Source organism: Nannobrachium achirus, assembly GCF_963921795.1.
Source record: "Nannobrachium achirus genome assembly, chromosome: 8".
Classification (NCBI taxonomy): Eukaryota; Metazoa; Chordata; class Actinopteri; order Myctophiformes; family Myctophidae; genus Nannobrachium; species Nannobrachium achirus.
Window position 1 is genome coordinate 21,227,918 of NC_137817.1, and position 18,964 is coordinate 21,246,881.

At 40.2% G+C, this 18,964-nt stretch overlaps 1 protein-coding gene across 1 annotated transcript in view; it reads right to left on the reverse strand.

The window, feature by feature from the left end:
- Positions 1 to 14,321, reverse strand: part of LOC308289987 (NADPH--cytochrome P450 reductase-like) — a 21,858-nt gene extending 7,537 nt beyond the window's left edge. Inside the window, exons 1-9 of the mRNA XM_080731766.1 lie at positions 14,219 to 14,321; positions 10,845 to 11,032; positions 4,636 to 4,684; positions 3,832 to 3,960; positions 3,075 to 3,227; positions 2,190 to 2,314; positions 1,986 to 2,075; positions 1,165 to 1,263; positions 5 to 24 (exon numbers count right to left, since the gene is read on the reverse strand). Of these exons, the coding sequence (XP_080587892.1) occupies positions 5 to 24; positions 1,165 to 1,263; positions 1,986 to 2,075; positions 2,190 to 2,314; positions 3,075 to 3,227; positions 3,832 to 3,960; positions 4,636 to 4,684; positions 10,845 to 11,023 (844 nt within the window). The 5' untranslated portion in view covers positions 11,024 to 11,032; positions 14,219 to 14,321. The remainder of the gene's footprint in view (positions 1 to 4; positions 25 to 1,164; positions 1,264 to 1,985; positions 2,076 to 2,189; positions 2,315 to 3,074; positions 3,228 to 3,831; positions 3,961 to 4,635; positions 4,685 to 10,844; positions 11,033 to 14,218) is intronic.
- Positions 14,322 to 18,964: the final 4,643 nt, after the last annotated feature.

Genomic DNA, 18,964 nt, shown 5'->3' on the forward strand with positions numbered 1-18,964 from the left:
AAGGGATTCTTGGAATCATACGGCCTGTAAAAACATGTGAATATCAACAAATGAAAAAAAGAGACAGATTCAATAACCATACAAAGGGGACAAAATTAATATAATCTACATAATAACTAAAATAATGGATAAATGTCTCAATCATGCAAACCATTGGTGCATTTTAAATCTTAAAATAGGCTTATATATATTCGTTCATAGTGGGTATTTAGGTTGATAGTTAGGCTTAAAATAGGTATGGTATTTTTTACATTTATCTGTAAGCTGTTGTATATTGTATGTTTGTAGGCTGTTGTATATTGTATGTTAGACCAGCCCCGAGCTGGTCTTAAATCAATCACGGCGACAGTGCAGACATTTCCTTACTATTGGGACATTGGAATTGGGGCACATTATTTGGACAAGGCACAGACAATATTAAGGACCCTTTCTTTCCCCTAACCAATAACCACAATAGTTTACAATTGGTACACAATTAGTTTACCTCTACCGGCATGCTCATACAAGAGAAAAACCAAAGATCACAATATAACAAAGATTGAGGCTGTGCAGAGATACGAACGCTGTGCCAAGTTGGGAGTGACAAGTCAGTGTCGGAAACCGGTGGTGCCAGCAAAGTAAAGAGAGGCTTGTAATGCTTTATCTCTGTTATTTGAAAATGCCAAGCCAATACAGTTGTGTGCAACTGGTATGTTAGGAATTAGGAACAAGAGGAATTAGGAACAAGGGTTGTAGAAATGAAAGGTTTACAGTCAAATCATTTAACAGCTGCCGTAGCCAAGATAATGAAAGGCTGTGACGTCATGAGACATCATGAGACAAATTACTGAATAAATAATAAAGCCACATATGTCTAGACAACCAAAGCCTTTGATGTCATGGGACATCATGAGACATTATTGTTTAATAATATTAAAATCTTGAGTTTTGAATTGACCTGTAACACAAGTCAAATGGAAGATCTACCCGCATTTGGTGCTTGGCTGGTAATTTAGGACCTCGACCATGCATAATATTTATATTTTAATCTGCATGGCGGTTACATTTTAGAAGTGCAGAAAGCCTCATATTGTGTTAACGTCCTATGGGTAAGGTTAACACTGACTGATTCAGAATTGCAATGATGTATGAGAACAGGTGGTGAATGGGTCTTCTGGTTCTTACGGTTTCTGGGTCTCAAAACTCTTCAGGCGGCCAATCTCTCCTGAGAACACTTTGTTCATGTTGATGTCTGTGTGCTCCTTCAACTCGTACTGACGGATGCTGTGAAGGCAAAAGGCTTGCAGTCATCATACAATAAATAGCACATACTGTATATATTGTCGAACTAATTTAACAAGGGGAATGAGTGGTTGGTCGGAAGATCAATGATCTCTTTCAGTTAATAAAAGGTTTCTTTTTTAAAGATGCAACCAATAACCATGTTAAAAAGAAATAACACTAGGGGGCACGGTGGCGCAGTCAGTAGTGCTGTCGCCTCACAGCTAGAAAGTCCTGGGTTCGATTCCCGCCGGGGGACACTGTGGGTGCTGGGGGCGTGTTCCCTCCTCCGCGTCATTAGTGCCCACACCCTAGGTGGGGTTGGCAAAAGGGCCTTTCTGTGTGGAGTTTGCATGTTCTCCCCGTGTCTCCTAGGGTAGATACCCTCACAAAAACATGCAGTAATCCTGGTCTCTATAAAGCCTCCCCCTGGCCAGCCGGGGCGCCTGATGGAGGGGAATGGAACTGGTTGGAATAACGTGTTCCTTCCACGCGCTACGTCCAACCGGGGAAGCTCCCCCTGTCAGGTGATAAGAAGCGGCCTGCTCACTCCTCATGCATTGAAGGAAGCATGAGCTCAGTTCGGGGCCCTCCCCAGGTTGGCAGAGGGAGAGTAGAGCCCAGGATCACAGCTTAGGCAATTGGCACCGGGTGAAAAAATGGGTTACAAAAATCGTGGGATAAAGATTTAAGAAAAAAAAAAAAAAAAAGAAATAACACTGAACCTGGAATCATCTCCTGAAGCCTCTACTCCAAAGTGCTCACACATGGCTGGCCAGAACTGCTCCCTCCATGAGATGAAGTCCTCTTCCAGGCTGAAAAAGTCAGATTTAACCTTTGCTTTAAAAAGATGTTAATTGACGATCAAAAGACAACTGTATAAAACACAAAAACACACACTACCACACAGATGCAAGTGTGTGACTCACTTTGCATCGTCGTCTCCCATGCCCAGGTCAAAGACTCTCTTAGCCCCTAGTTCTTCCAGTCTTTTGTCAACATATTTCCCCATGGCGTTGAAATGTTCATATGTTTTATTGCCCAGGGCAAATACCTACAAACAGAACAGGACACAAAAACAACGATGTCAGCTGTTGCCAAGCAGTGCAAGATACAGTAACACTTTAATGCTAGAAGTGGATTTAAATCTAAACAGGCCGACGTAATCACAATGTCAGATCCATTACATTCGAAGAACTATTGAGAACGTCATTATGCTATTACACCCCCCCCCCCCCCCCCCGAACTAAAACTAACTCAACTTCCTGTTCATTACTTAACTATGTACAGCAATGACATAAGTGGTCAAACAGTTATTTCTCTCATTGACTAATTAAAGCAGTCATTCCAATCTAACACAGACAATGGAGATGAAAGGCAAGAGGAAGGCTGTGACCGTGCTAGAGAATCAGCCTAGATTTCCCACAGTCAGATGTTAAAAGTTTTTCACTCAAAATGAGGGCAGGGCGGCTCCATCCTAATGATGGAACAACAAAATGCAGGACGCACATTGGCTAGAGATAAACCCAACACAGCAAGACTATTATTTCATCATACACGCAAAAACCCTACACAGATCATGCAGCCTCATTTTACCACTGCACACAAGACAGCTGGTGCTGCATGGCAGTGTTATCCCTGTAATAAAGGCAGGCATGCCTTTATTACACCACATGGGCTCAACTGTTTAACAGCAAGTCCCTGGTTCAATGACCTCAGCAAGTTACTCCCCTACTACTTTGACTTTGTCCTTATTCCGGTCTCTCTACTGTACCTATCAAATAAAGCCTAAAAGTCTTCTCTTGTAGACTTGCCGTGTAGTTGAGTCCAGAGAGGTCTTCGTCATCGTTCTCCTGTAGCCAGTCATAGAAGTCCTGGGCATTGTCTGTGGGGTCTCCTTCACCGTACGTGGCCATGCAGAATATGGCAAGAGAGTTTTCAATCTCAGACATGCGGGATAACTCACCCTGGAGCATAGGACACGAGGAAAGAATTAGAGTAGGCAATATACACAGTTAAATCGTTAAGAGTTGATTTACCTCTGACAGTGTACAAATGTATCCAAGTTTAATGAGATTACTGTGCTGTCAGTAGTACCACAGAGAAATGAAATGTTTTCCTGATGAAATGAAAAACGTATTATTATTTCTTTAATCGTGAGAATATGGGTGGGGAAGAGTTTGACAAAAATCTGAAAAAACTTAGAATTAAACACTCAAACTCTCTGAAAGGTCTGGTCTGGTCATGTCACTACTCACAAGAGTGGGTTAGTAAAATACATTTTTTTTACAACCTTGTTGTAGAATAAATAATGGAAATTAGTTTTGTTGAGTAATACTTTTGAGACTCATGTACTGTAAATCTGACTGCTACTGAAATGTTTGGTAACAAAATGTATTTGCCATGGCAACACATCAAGTTTATGATAACAAGCACTGCAGTAACCCCTCCATGACAATATAAAACTTTCTCTGGGATTTAAGTGTTCCAGCCAAATGGCCATATAAGAATGTTTATTTAAACGAGAAGTCCCTCTATGACAATTATAATTCTACCGTAGATGTAAATTACCATGTCATATTCTTCTGGGTCGGCAGCCATCCCCTTCATGCCGTAGCGCTGAGCGTCTTTGGACAGTCTATTTGCAAATTCTTCTGCTGTGCCCGTTTGAGAACCATAGAACACTGCAATGTTCTTGCCCTGGCCAAGGTTAAAACAAACACATTGTCAGTGGGTCTTAAGACTCTCCAGTCTCCAGCCAAACAAACATCCTGCCACACTGTGCATCCATCCATACTTCTTCCACTGCAGAAACCTTGTTACTGATTTTGCTTTTTTATTCAGACCTGATAGTCTCTAAGACTGTAAATTACATTTTGATTAAGCAAAACCAATCCAACCAGTTATTGAATATCTTGTATTCCCATAGCAATTTACAACCAAATCAAATACGGTAGTCCAACACTGCCAATTTTCTTGACTTTTTTTTACCCTTAGGGCAAATTAAAAACCAAAGCTTTTCCTCAAAAACAGCTTGAACCTGTGGTCTATGAAAATCGTAATGCTCTTTTGAAACCTATAGTACCGTATATGCCTAGATGCAATATAGCTAAATCAGAAGGAAATTATAGTTGGTGGTTGGCATACTCATTCCCCCAGACTGAAGCATAAGGAATGAAGAATGTTAGAGTTTTAGGCTTGTGTCTGGAACCTCTCAATTGTGGGCACCAGTCATTGTCTAAAAGTCTCTGTTCCTTTGAGCCAGAGGCAATGACTCAAACCATGAAAATGACAACAAGATTTTAATGCTTTTGAAGTGACATAGATATGAGTAACTGAAAAATAACACTTTTATGCAATATTATGATTACTCACTGTTTTTTTCATCTTCTCAATGAAACTAGTCTCTCTTGTGGTGGGTGCTCTGAAAAAAAAGAAATATTTACCTCAGTTCAAGACAATTTGAATGAACTACTCGTCCAAACAATGATACACAAGTCTGAGTTTGACATTTCAGTGTGATGAAACAATAGGTTATTGCCAGATACAATGGTGGCCATCATGTTCAGACAGAATTTCAAACTTGAAAAGTAGTAGATGACATAGATTCATTTGCCATCATGTTTATTAGCTACTGTACCATCAAAGACCAAGATGATTCTGGTGGTATTGAGGATAATCCATTCTTCTCACAGTTAATATTTAAACATGTCACAGGGCGGTTAGGCTGAGAATAGGCAGAAGCATCCTTTATCTCCAAGGTAAACAATGGCCAGCGGAAGCCAGTTTTGGTTTAGCAAGTAGACTGAAAGGCTAATGAAAAGCATAATGGAAGACAGACTGACTGAATGTTCAAAATGGGGGAAGGGAGTTAATTTACAAAGGCATGGAATAAAGCTGTATGACAATAACTTATGTGTGTGTGACTGATTAGTCACTTAGTTGTCTAATACCTAGCTACCAAACTTAGCTACACAAGTTCAATTTGATCAGGTCAAGTATTAAATCATGACGCACCACCATCTACAGTACAGTAAACAATAATAGCAGACATCTGCATAAACACCAAAAGCTTCATCAATACTACATTAGAGGCAAAGAAAATAAGGTTTAAAATCATGCCTTGAACCACATAATCGTTAGGCCTAATTCCATTTTGTCTTGCAAGTAATTTATGGATGAGCACAGATCAAACGAAAAAAGAAAAAAAGAAGAAGAAAAAGATGCTAAACACACAGCATGTATTTATCACCCAAAATAAAAAAGGCACTGCCGCTTCATTCAGCATCAAAGGTCTAAGCAGATACCTGCAATTCTCTATGTGCTGAATGTGGAAGAACAGACAACAAATACGTCAAACTAAAATAGCTGTTGTTAATAAAGCAATAATTTAGCTAGTTATATTATCACATCATCATATGGCAGTAGAGTGCCAACATGTAAAATGTAAAGTCTACACACAGTAAAATCCAGAGTGGTCGCTCTCATGCTCTCCATCAAAATCAATGCAATACACAAGGACATCACATAAATGAACCCTTTGCTTATTGGAACCCAAATTAGTTTACTTCATCAATTCTAAGTTTTGCTTCTCTTTTTGCCCATGTGAAGCTTGAGCAGCGTCAGCACAGTAAAATCCTAATTTTACCATTTGTAAAAAGACATTTTGGGAGTTACAATTACAAATGGATAAATGAACAGAGGATTTTACTGTGTGAAGAGCATGACAGAAAAATGAACCATCTACAATACTGGGGGGAATAATTCCAGAAAGCTTGGATGCGTGGGGAGTGCAGACATGTGGAATCTGTGCTGAACACGCCATAAAATGGGGCCCTCGTGGTTAATATGAACTGCGCTCACAAGAGCAGTGTGAATTCCTGATAGAAATTTGAAACAAGCTTTTGCCTCCAAGCCTCAGCATTCCATAAAGACTAAACAAGGACTGTTATCAATGAGCTCTGTCTGTCTTCCTGGCCCCGGTGAGGAGGGTTCTGCTAACTTAACTCAACAGAGCAAATATGTCAGAAAGAGCCTAAGTGAAATGACTAAGTAATTATGTTCCACCTCCTATGAGACTTAACATATTGTAGTTTCACAATAAGACACAAATTGTTTCAACCTTTCTTTTACTGAGGCAAAGAAAAAGACCAGATCTTTCAGCCCTGTGCTTTCATCTGTGTATTTCGTCAGTGTTTCAGCCTGTGACTGAATTGTCTGTTCTTTTTCTCTGCCTCAGTAAAAAATAGTAATACATTTTAAAAACTCATTTTCTTGTCCTTAAATGTGTTGTGTGATCATGTTCTTATATTCCATTTTTGCCACCTTCAGTGCAGTGGAGTAAAAGGTTACTGACCTCCCCATGAGAACCATTCTGAAAATAAGAGGTTTTAGCATTTCCCCTATGATGATTGAGCCATCGTCTACATATAGAAATGCTGTGTTGAAAATAGCCCATTTACAAGCTCACAATATGTTGAGAGCTTGTAGAATGCCCTTTTGTATTTTCGCTAAATGTTGCCCTATTATTGACATGCCTAGAATAGGGACGCTAGGTTTTAAGTGGTTAGAAGGACACTAAAGGGAGCAAACGTAGTCTTAGTTGTAATTTGAGGTGAGGCTTATTCAAACATTCATGTACTCTCTAACTCTTGTCATGTGGGAACCCCACCAATAACAACAGGCATGTGACCCATTTTGTGTCCCGACTCATTGTTTAAAGACCCCCAGTGGAACAGAGCTCCATTCATGACAAGTGACTTTGATGGAAACATGGATGGGAGTTTGCTAGCCAAACAACCAATGATGATTACTAACTACTACACTATTTGGGAAGGAGCTGATGAAAGAACGATGCAGCAATACAGAAGTGTTATTTGTATATGTGTTATCATGCTTCCTGGTGAAACACTGTATGCTTTTCTAAAAGAATCAGATAATCTGTGGTAGAGGCAAATGAACTGCACTGAGTACATGTTGCCTTGGAAATGAGCCACCAGGCACCACAGCAACTCAACACTGCGCTATGATGTCAATAAAAGTGTTACGCCCCCCCCGACTCCCCTTCCCATAGTGCATCATACTTAGAGAGGCAGTACAGGACTTGACTGAAAAGGCTTCAGTCAGTGGTGTGTTCAGAACCAAGTAAGAATCATCTCTTTTTCTGTACCAAATAATGGTTAGTTAGGTAGACATCTCAAAAACTAATTTTGAAGTTCAAACAGACTTTTTGAAATTAATACAGTCTTTCAAAAACAATCAACAGGTTTCTACTGACCTTTCAGCAGCATCTCTCCTGTCCTGTGGCAGGGAAAAGACACAGCCCATGACACACTGCCCCTGTAGACCACCACCACCACGGGCCGGGCCACCTTGGACTCAGCCACGCTCAGACTCAGAGCAGGAAGACAATACTTCAGAGTCACAGGACCCAAAAAGTCAACAGACAGTCCGGAGAGAGACAACAAAATTCCTGGGTCCGCCTGCCGTCACCTTAGCGCCTTCAGAACTAACTCTGCCTTTCCTTCCCTGAAGCCACCAGCTTCACACAGAGAGAACTACACTAAACGCACACGCAGCAGCAGCACTACAAGCCCTGTCAACGTCTGGCAAGCTCCGCAGACACAATGGTGGGAAACTGACTTTCCCATAAAATGCAGCCGAGCTGCAGATCCGCACTTTTGAGTCAGACAAACACACACTGAAACACTCGAGGGTTGAAAATGCCTTCCTCTTCATCCCGCCCCTTTTCCTCTCCAATCTGAAAGGTGTTAGGAACACGAAAAGTCTCCCCAGTCCATTCTAACTGCTTGGCAAGTTATCAGAGCAACTCCTCTGTGGACCATTGAAGGGGGGGGGGTCTGAATAGTAGTTTTACGGAAGGGTCCCCCACCCCCATCCCACAGGAGGAGAGAGGGGAATGTCATTACTATAGCAACCTCATTTATCATAAAAGGATTCCATTTGTGACATGGTCCTACCCCAATGGCAGAGAAGCTTCGCTTCCTCACAGGGGAAAAAAAAAGAATGAAAGAAAGAGGGGGAGAGAAGAAGAGGAAGACGAAGAAGAAGGGAAAAAAAATAAAGTAACTTGGGGCAAAGAAAGGGCTGCTTGTCTTGCCTCAACTTTCCACCTTTGGAGAAGGACTCACAAAAGACGCTTGGCTGGGTCCTCCTTGCTCCCTCTCCAGGGAACTTTCGAAATGGGTTTGAGGCCAAAAACAAAAGCTTGCACAGGAAAGACATGGAAGCCTACGCCCCCTTCATAACACAGTTAGGTAACCAATGCGCCCATTGAGGGGAGGGGAGTCTAGCTCAGCGTTATGCATTCCCTTCCTCTATTCCCGCCCTCTTCAGACAAACCCCTCTTCCCAGAGCTGAACACGTTCTCCACGATTCCCCCGCCCCCCCCTCCCCTTCCCAAGCCAATCTCCTCCCGTTTTCACACATGGTCAGGGTCTCCCTTTACACAGACTCCAGCGCTCACTCAGCCTCGTAGCCCTCCCCAACACAGTCTATTCACACAGGGACAGCAGCCACACAGCGAACGTGACTGTTCACAGACCATTGGCGAAAAGCCCAGCGCTCAAACAAATCAGAGCCCTTGTGTTGTGGCTGGGGAGGGACATGGCTGCAAGTCCATTGAAAGCCACCTCAACCTGATATCAATCCACTGATAAGATAAGGGACAGTGAGGGTTGACAGAGATGAGGTAGGGCCTTTAACTGTGACATCAGTGTACACATCATTTCTATTCCCTTTTTATTGTTATTGAATTGAGACAAGAGAGGAGAGGGGGGCAGCAACAAACTAACAGTCACTCCTGGTTGTATATCTGAATTCATAGTTCATAATCTTACAGCAGAAAACAATTCTTACAGCAGAAAACAAACAAACATAACAGCCTCCCCCTCTTTCTCCCATTGGGCCTCATACACTAAACATGCTTATGATCACATTTGATCTTAATAAAACACAAGAGCCATCACTGTTCTTAGCTGAATGTATTTGCTGATACACCCATAATTCACTTATTCTGTGAGACATTAGACATACAGTACATATGCCAGGAAAAATGCATGAAGATGTTATTCTTTATGCAAAATCAATTACGATAGTGCCAAATCGCCAACAAAATGTTTCAGTGCCCAGCATTTGTGCCACATTTATGCCAATGTGGCCGCAATTTGGCCAGGTGTTAAACTACATCTTCTCATTTACACATGAGAGACAACATTTAATTTCACTCACACAAATTCAGTTTATCCATTGCGTGTGGGAATCACTTTCCAAAAAACACAGATCTACAAGCTGACAAGGCATTGCAATGCGAAGTTTGTAGATCTGTTCTGCTTGACGAGCAACGCCGTCGTACTGTGGAGAGCATTTAGGGTTTCCTCTTCTTGTAGCACTTGCACAAGAACACTTGCCGGTTATGGTTTTCAATTGGGTGTTGACGCAGGCACGTATACAATATACAAACGACACAAGTGGCTTTTATTATGAATAATTAAAGGAGAGGAATGTCCGCACACTGGATAGGAGCTCCCAGGAGTAGTTTTTTATTCAAAAAAACATCAGCGTGACAACGTTTCGACCCCTCTCGGAGTCTTCATCAGGTCTGATGAAGACTCCGAGAGGGGTCGAAACGTTGTCACGCTGATGTTTTTTTGAATAAAAAACTACTCCTGGGAGCTCCTATCCAGTGTGCGGACATTCCTCTCCTTTAATTGTACGTATTTTTTGTCCAGCACCTGGTATCACTATGTTTTGGATGTGCGTGCTCCCTTTTTGAACTCGTTTTATCATGAATACACATGAACACAAACCAAGGTTGTACACACCCACTCATGAATCTGACATGTGACTTTACTTAAGACTTAGGAGCCGGTATGACAGGTTGAACTCTCTTCTCTAATCTGACCGCCATTTCTTTCAGTAGTGTTTGGTTAGTGACCACAGGTTGTACACTAGTTTTCATGATGCATTGTGGGTATTCTCACTATACATTTGGACAGCACTACAAAATGACTCTACAGTGAGTGAGTAATTAAGTGACTTCACACCAATGTCTTGCGTAACTCCAGCATACCAAACTAAAATTACTGTTAAAAGAGCACACTTCCCAGAACATTGAAAGAAAAGGTTTCGTAAGCTTCCGGCTAGCTCATTTCTCAGTAACCAATGCGACAATTACAAGTGGTGGCATGACTGTTCTGCAATGCTACATGTAAATGTTATGGCTGATGTCCATTTACACCATTAATCCACTTGTCTTGTTCACATTATCAGTTCAAGGCAGCATGTCAAACATAAGTAAATTCCCTCTCTGACAATGATCAACTACACTATTGGAGCATAAATTGGTATCCCTCTGTGTAAAGTTGACAACATTTGAACTGAGCAGAATTTGATTGGGCTTAAAAATACTTAAATGTGTGATGTTTGAAATCATTTAGGACATCCCTTGTAGTAGAAAGTGAGCTCTGAGAGTCTTCACCCACCATTTCTACACGTGACACTGTTCTTGATGCCATAACCACTCTTTTTAGCAAACATTGGCAAATCCTTGACAAGGCACTTACGGTGTGTCAAGCCTCTTGAATTCAGGGATGGGGTCTGGTTTCTTGCGAGACATATACCAATAGATGAGAAGACCGATGATGAGAGAGAAGAGGAAGAGGTCCAAGTTGCTGATGAGAGGCTCTTCCTCCTCCACCATGGGCTCTGGGTGAGTGGTGGCCTCCGGTTCTACATCCGCCATGGTTACACTCTGCCAGAGCAAAAAAGTAGAGTATCAGGTATCAGGTCTTAAGTCTTACAGTTACCGATAGTGATTTGACTGATTTGCTTATTGCAAACCATTTAGTTGACTCCGCAATTAAGCAGTAAATATTATATCAAAGTGGTCCAAAGTCCATTTGCTAATACCAAGAATATAGATAAAGGATACAGAAATGAGATGCATTCAACGCATTCAACTAGACCTGAAATCAGTAGCCCTAGAATGCCACACATCTGTAATCCGAGATTAGTCGTTTCCCATCTATTATACTACTACTGTACTGTATACTGGAACCTGACCGTGCAGTCTCACCAATTATTTCACCAATATTTGTATCCAAATATGACAGCTATAACAGTGCACCTACTTCACTTGATATGTTTTTTTAGATTTGTATTCATACTACTGATATCAACAAATACCACAAGTCCTGACATTTTTGCCTCCAACCAGGCAATCATTGTTTAATAATGAAACATTTGGGACTCATCAATAAAGTAAGAAGTTAAATGAACTACATGTAAAGTGAAATCCTTTATGAGTGTGCACCTGATATTTGTATATCAGACCATTTATTTTTTACTTCATGAATGGTGTATCAGACAATTCAGGATCAACAACACCACAAGTAATTTATTTTGGGGGCAATGATTGCATAGATCCATTCCCTCTGGGCCCGAACTAGTGCCCCCATGCAAATCCAGCAATATGAAGAGGCATGCCCATCCAATTCAGGAACGTTCATCGGTACAATCACAGAATCAAGAGAATTTCATATATTCTTTCCTCAAAACAATAGGAAGAGAAATTTAAGAAGGGACGCACACTGAGTCTGAAGCATAGTATTCAACAATGTTACCAACCATGACACCTTCATCTACAGGGCCTGTAACACGCAGACACAACAAACCAGGTTTTTTGGTCATGCACTACATGCTATAGTACTGCAGCAGCTCATACTGTAAGACAATGTTCAAAAGAACGTAGAGTTCTCATGTTACATTGTTGACTTGGCTATGGAGTAGAGGTGATCAGGTTTCTGATTGGGCCAGGCCCATTTCTGATCCAATCAGCGTATAATCCAGAGGTGGAGAACCATGAGATATACATATTTTTCAATACCTTAACTCTAGCCCACACAGACTGCTACAGTAAGTTCAAGATTGAATAAACAAAGCATTTGGCTTTACCCTAAGAATTTGCAATTGCTAGCCCCACAATCACTGGCGTATTAGGGAAATTACGTGACAATCATATCACCGTTATGCGTGTCACTCCTCGTTTCCTATCTCTCTTGACCGTATACTATCTATAAAAGCAGAAAAAGCCCAAAAGATTAGGAGTGTAAAAAAAAAAAAAAAAAGCTATCCAGTGGCTTTTGAAGCGGTGCCATAGACCCTGAGATTGTTGAAGCTACTCAAGTAAATGTCAATGAAATGACCCTTCATTTGGAGATGAAAAGGTTTTCACTGGATTAGCAAGCTATCGAGTCCATCACCCTCTCTTTATTGAACAGCAGCCATTTAGACGTATATAGAACCCCCAGTTTGGAATATACACATGATGTGACAAATTTAAAATGGTTATAATTCACACTCAGTCAAATGAAAAGTCTGAGTTTGATATTTTTGTTTGTTTATACTGCTGACATACACTTGAGAGCAGAAGACTTCCTTAAAGCAACAACACGCGTTTCCACGTCTTGTGTTTGTTGCAGGATGGTAACCATGCCAACTACTTCGCACGTGATGTCGTCTCTGTAGAGGAAGTTTGCATCCTTTTCACCTAGGTTGAGGTTCTGAGGTTTTCAGAAATGGTTAATCAGACTATCATTTAGTCAATTAGACATTTGTATTTTTCAATTCATGACATATTAGGAAAAGGCAATAAAAACAGTGTTTCTCAAATACTTGAATAACTGAATTATCTAATTTATTCTCTTTTCCATTTTATTTTATCTTGTTATTGTATTAAAATGTCCTTTTATAATGTACTTTGCATTATATTAATGCACTGTCTCGATGCTTAATGTTTTATGTATCAATTCATAATGATTTGCGTAGAATTGCCTTGTGCTACAGGAATAAACCTGACACCTCTATAATATTTAGAAATGTTGTCTTAAGATCCAAATAAAATAGCCTACCTATTACTTATCTGAAATACCTACCTACTAGTAAGTCATAGTGCATACCTTTTCAACTGTGTCAACAACACACTCTGCAAGTGTCATTGACAATGACAGCACCGTTATTCACTTATAATCTACTGAGGGAATTGAATGAAGTCTGACACCAGTCATTGTTGCACTTCATCATTGTGGATTTTTCTTTCATAATAGCAACAACATGAAATAATGGCACATGTATTTGATAAATTGACATGCTTGTTCCAGAGAGAAACCCAATTAATGTATCCTTTTTTTAAGTTAGCACTATATCAACTGCATTCTAATATTTAATTAAGATAGATAGATAGATTAATTCATTATGTCATTTTACCAAGTAAAAGCATTTACAGTAAAATGATGGTGATTCACCCAATCTGTGCACACCCAATCTGTGCACACTGCACAGACACATATTTTTTAAGGACTGTTTCAGAGTTTAATTTGTCAGATAAAGGAAGACATAAACGAGAAGCCGCATAGGCCTACTGCTTCAACCGATCATCATATTTTAATTGTTCTAACACGTTTGGGACAAAGACGTTAAGGACTGAAATGTCACATCTGGACTCTGAGATAAACAAATCACAAAGTTGAGGCTAAGGTGAACTCAACTTCTTGTAACATGGACATGTATCATTGGCGGGCCCCGACTATTCCCTGGAACATTGGTTGAAGAAATGACACCTAAAGCCTGGTTAACTGTACGTGAAACAGCCGCCTCGGTGCACCGCACCGCGACCAGAAAGCTGGACAACAAGTGCATCAAAGTATTATGCAAACAGGATTAAAAAAAAAACATACCGAGATAAGACAGCTACAGTCTACGTGCCACCGTATCTGCTTTCTTTCTGGCTAACAATACTGAACACCAAGAAATGTTTACCAGTGGTATTTGAGTTTCAGTATTATTATCAGTCACTGATTAACTATGGTAATTCCGATGGATCGAGCAAAGAAAAAAGTACATTACAAATAAAGTGTCATACAATTTGTTCTATGCTTACCTTCGCTTCTCCTCTGACAAGCACAGTGTGCACAATGCGGAAGGAAACTTTACGCCACGCAGGATCAATCCATCACGCTTTTTACGAGGGGGGTGTGAGGGTGTTACACTTCAATGTTAAGGCCACATGCATTTAGACTGAATAAGGAATATTCTCATGCCAAATAGCAGGCGTGCATATATTTTTTATAGAAAGTATTGAGATAGAACACACCGGGAATTGAATTTAGTTTCTACGGACGTGTTATGTTTTTCACAAATGGTCTAATCGAAAATGCCTTACCTAATGACGCTCTCTAGGCATACGTAACGAGCAATAATAAATTACTGCTAAAGTGCAGCGTGCCAGAGGTCAGGGTTATGTAATCCAGCCAACAGAACAGACTGTCTGCATGTTCCATGGTGACTCACTATCTCTACCTTCACATATTAGATCCTCCTCGATCCCCTGATCAAAGACTGTTTATGTTAATACTAGAGTTCAAGGGCGAAAAAAGAGATAGATGTCTTTTTTCTTTTACTCCCCAAAGTCCCATAACCTTCTCTCCCTAACTCCCAGTCTCTCTCGCTCACTCTCTTTCTCTCACACACACACACACACACACACACACACACACACACACACACACACACACACACACACACACACACACACACACACACACACACACACACAGTTTCATAACTGTCTTGTGTTCAGTTTTATTTACATTTTATTGTATGACTTTACGAAAAAGTATGCCAATCCTTGACCTTGTTAGTGAACTGATAGTCCTTGGACCAGACCAGATATCTGCACCATTTAAGTGGGCAAAACCTTACCCATACTATTAAATTGTTCATAGGGTCAATATAATATATTTTTATATATATATTTTGGGGATATTTTGATATTTTCATTATGTGAACATTTCCATTATGTGCAAAAAGAACACAAACAGCCAATAATATTATTACAAGTTATGTAATCTTGAAACTAAGTAAGGGTCTAAGGCAACTAAAACATTTCCTGTAGTATACTCAATGTGTTTGAATTTGCCTACACATTTTGTTGTTTTGATATTAAATAAAGGCTGTTAACACTCTGTGGCATAGTAGCCTAGGCTTGCCAGTAGTTCAAGTGATGTGCAGTTGAACCCAGAAATGTCCCCTGGCCTAACTAGCATAATTGGCATTAAAGGAGTATCACCCCCAAAATGACTTTTTTTTTCCTATTGATTACTCATGCCATGAAGAGTAGAGATCAATAATATTTTTTGGTTTTTGTCACATTCCTAAGACAAACATTTGATTTGAGTAAATTTACCCCCATTGATTCCGGATGGGGACCCGTTTCGAAACGGGTCCCCATCCGGAACAAATGGGGGTAAATTTATTGTTATCACATTTTTGTCTTAGGAATGCGACAAAAAACTAAAAATATTATTGAACTCTAGTCTCCATGGCGTGACTAATCAATAGAAAAAAAGTAATTTTGGGGGTGAACTACTCCTTTAATTACCATTATCACATATATGGATGGACAATATAGTGCTTGGCCGATTTGGATAATATTGGAGTGGTTTTGAGGGTTATTGGGTAGGTATACTGAATCCATTTATGACATTTTAAAAATTCTGAATGGCTGTTTAAACCATATTTCACTCTTGGGGTGGGCCATTGTTTATGAATATTGGGTTGATGTAGATGTTTTAGAGGTCACTGAATCCATGTAATTAGTTTAGGTTACTTAAATAACCTAAACTCTGTTAGGGCCTATACATTGTAGGATATTTATTATGACATTTATCCATTTATCCAGTTCTGAGTGAGGACTTGTAAAAGCCTGGTACATTGACAAATAACTCTAGCCTCACCAGCAAGTCACCATAATACAAATATTTAAATTAACAAGTACGCGCTGCTGGTGTGAAATGCCGGAATAGGCTTTCAATACACACAGTAGCAGGGGTTGGTTGGGCTTGTACACAACCCAAAACCTGTCTGGTCTCACGTGGTATGGGACTGTAATCCATTGCCTGGAGGACATTAGGTTGAGGGAAGGGGACTAACAAACCGACCCCAAAACAACCCTGAACCCAGAAATGGGGGAAGGTTGGGCTTGGGGCCAGCAACCCCAAACCGTAAAAAATAAACATATGCTACAAAAACGTTGAAAACAAAAAGACAGAATCCATCACCAGAAAGTCACCATAATACAAATATTTAAATTAACAAGTAGAACAAGTCCTAACAGGTTTTTTAGTAAACTGTACATTGTGTACAAGTATGCTACATCAGAGCAAACATTTCTGTAGTTATTCCACAGCATGTAACTTTTAACTACTCTGCACTGTTCTAAATCCTCATCATCATCATCTGCTCTGTCTTCATCGTCTCCAGCCTCATACATTTGTTAACTTCCAAGCTCTTTGCTATGAGTGTGTGGCCAGACTGCAACATGTAGAATCATAACCTTTGCAGAAGCAGTAGATGGTACAGGCCAAGTCTGCAGCTTCACAACTGCACTTTTCTGTCATACATGCTTTGTAACAACAGCTTATAATGACCAATTGGGCAGGAGGAGCAACAGGACTTGCATCCAGAACAGGCACGATGATTTCCTCCCCTTCCTTCTTGTCCCATCCAAACTTGGTGATGTCAACAGCTGGTGGATCAAGGCAGTCTGCTGCTTTCCAAAACAATGAGGATTTACTGGTGGGTCAAAGACTGAGGCAGGGGTCATCTCCATGTTGACTTGTGGTGGACATTTTTGTCAAAATTGCAGGTCCATTTGGTTCCATTTGTACACTCTCGTTTGAGAACCACTGTCCTAGTGACTCCTAATATGCCATAGTGTCATAGTAAATCAGTGTCATACATATTCTGAAGAAAATCTGTAGACAGACGTTCAGTAATGTATTGGGTCTTATGATCAAAGTAAGAAGTTCTAAGAACAGTATCATGTGTCCGTGTACAGCCGTATTGATGACGCTGAAATGCAGGTCCAATGTATTAAGCACACAATTAACCTGAAAAAAACCCAAATGTGTTTCCTTCAATTTAAACTAAGCAATATACTTTGTCTCTACACCAATTGAATAAGGTAGGCTATTGGGAGGATATATAATTTGTCCAAAATACTTTAAGATGAAATCAAATGAAAATGTGTCCAGCCTCTTTTAAAAAAGCAAACCAAGTTTGAAGTGAGCGGTGGTGCGTGTGTGTAGAAGTTCATTTCAGGGTCATGTGTGTGTGTGTGTGTGCGTGCGTGTGACGCAACAGCGCCACTTGGTCACCAGCGGTATTGCAGCTCATGCTCAAACACTCCTAGTAACCTAACACATACACTCACGCTAAGGAGACGGTGTACCACCACTCAAAAACTCGTTCTTGTAACATTACAGATCAATTTCTAAATTGCCATTCATTACAAAAATGCTTGATGTGGCAGTTCTTGTTTTTGTTGGATTTGGGGGCAGCATTTGACAAAGGGATCATATCCACCTGTTTCCGTGTGAGAATTTACTGTAGAATTATTTGTGGGACACTTCCGGAGAACAGCAGACATACAAACTCACATTGCGTTGCAGATGCAAACGTTAAGAGCTTGTAGATCAATCTTGGCTGCGGAATGGCTCACTCCTTCTGCGCAATGCACAATGGAACGTTGGAAAGTTGTGGATAAGACAATAATAGATTACTGCTGTTTCACTCTTGGGTGTAATCCCATTATCTTAAAATATTATGTATGCTTCCCCGTGGCAACATTATGCAAAGACAACATTTCCATTGTTATGCAGATGATTACATAACACATGTTACAGTATTATCTTCCTGTGAAAGCCAACAACTCTATACCTGTTTTAATTAACTGCATAGCAGATTAAAGACCGATGTCAAATAATTTCCTTTGAAGTCTGACAAAAGTGACGTTATCATAATTGGTCCTTTAATCCTAGCCTAAGGTTTGAGAGCCGTTAATAGACATGCTTTTATCATCGCAGGAATATCTCCACAATCAGAACAATTATGAGTTTTAAAGGCACTGAAATCATTTCAGTAATAAGCTCCCAATTAGGCAGTGTTCTGTATAATTGGGAGCTTATTACTGAAATGATTTCAGTGCCTTTAAAACTCATAATTGTTCTGATTGTGGAGATATTCCTGCGATGATAAAAGCATGTCTATTAACAGCTCTCAAACCTTAGGCTAGGATTAAAACAGTGCCGAACACATCAACATCTCTTGTCTGTTTTATGACTGACTTTACTAATTATTTTTAAGGAACTTCATGGCCTTAAGGCTGAGGTCCTCGCCGGGGAACTGGCAGTTTGTTCCTGAGTCAAGAATTTAGACAAGGATCACCGGTGTCAGGGCCCCTCGGCTCTGGGAAAACCTGTCTAAGGACCTCAGGCTTGATAAGGCACACTTCACCTTAAAGTTTTAAATATGTGTTTTATACATTTGAAGGGACATTCTGCACAATGAGTACTTTAATTATATTTTGATGCCAATACTTTCATACTTTAACATTTTTAATACAATACTTTAATGTTGTATTTCTATATTGCGGTGTTGATAACTTTACTTTAGTACTTCTTCCAGCACCGATCATTACTGAGCCTTCTAAGTCTGCAAAAGAAGATGTACACAACAATGAGCTTGAAGCTACCATTCTGCCATCTTTGTAGAAAGCCCACCTTCACCCTTTATTTATTCAGCATACAAGTGATTTCTTTCCTTCATAATTATTAGATAAAAGTTG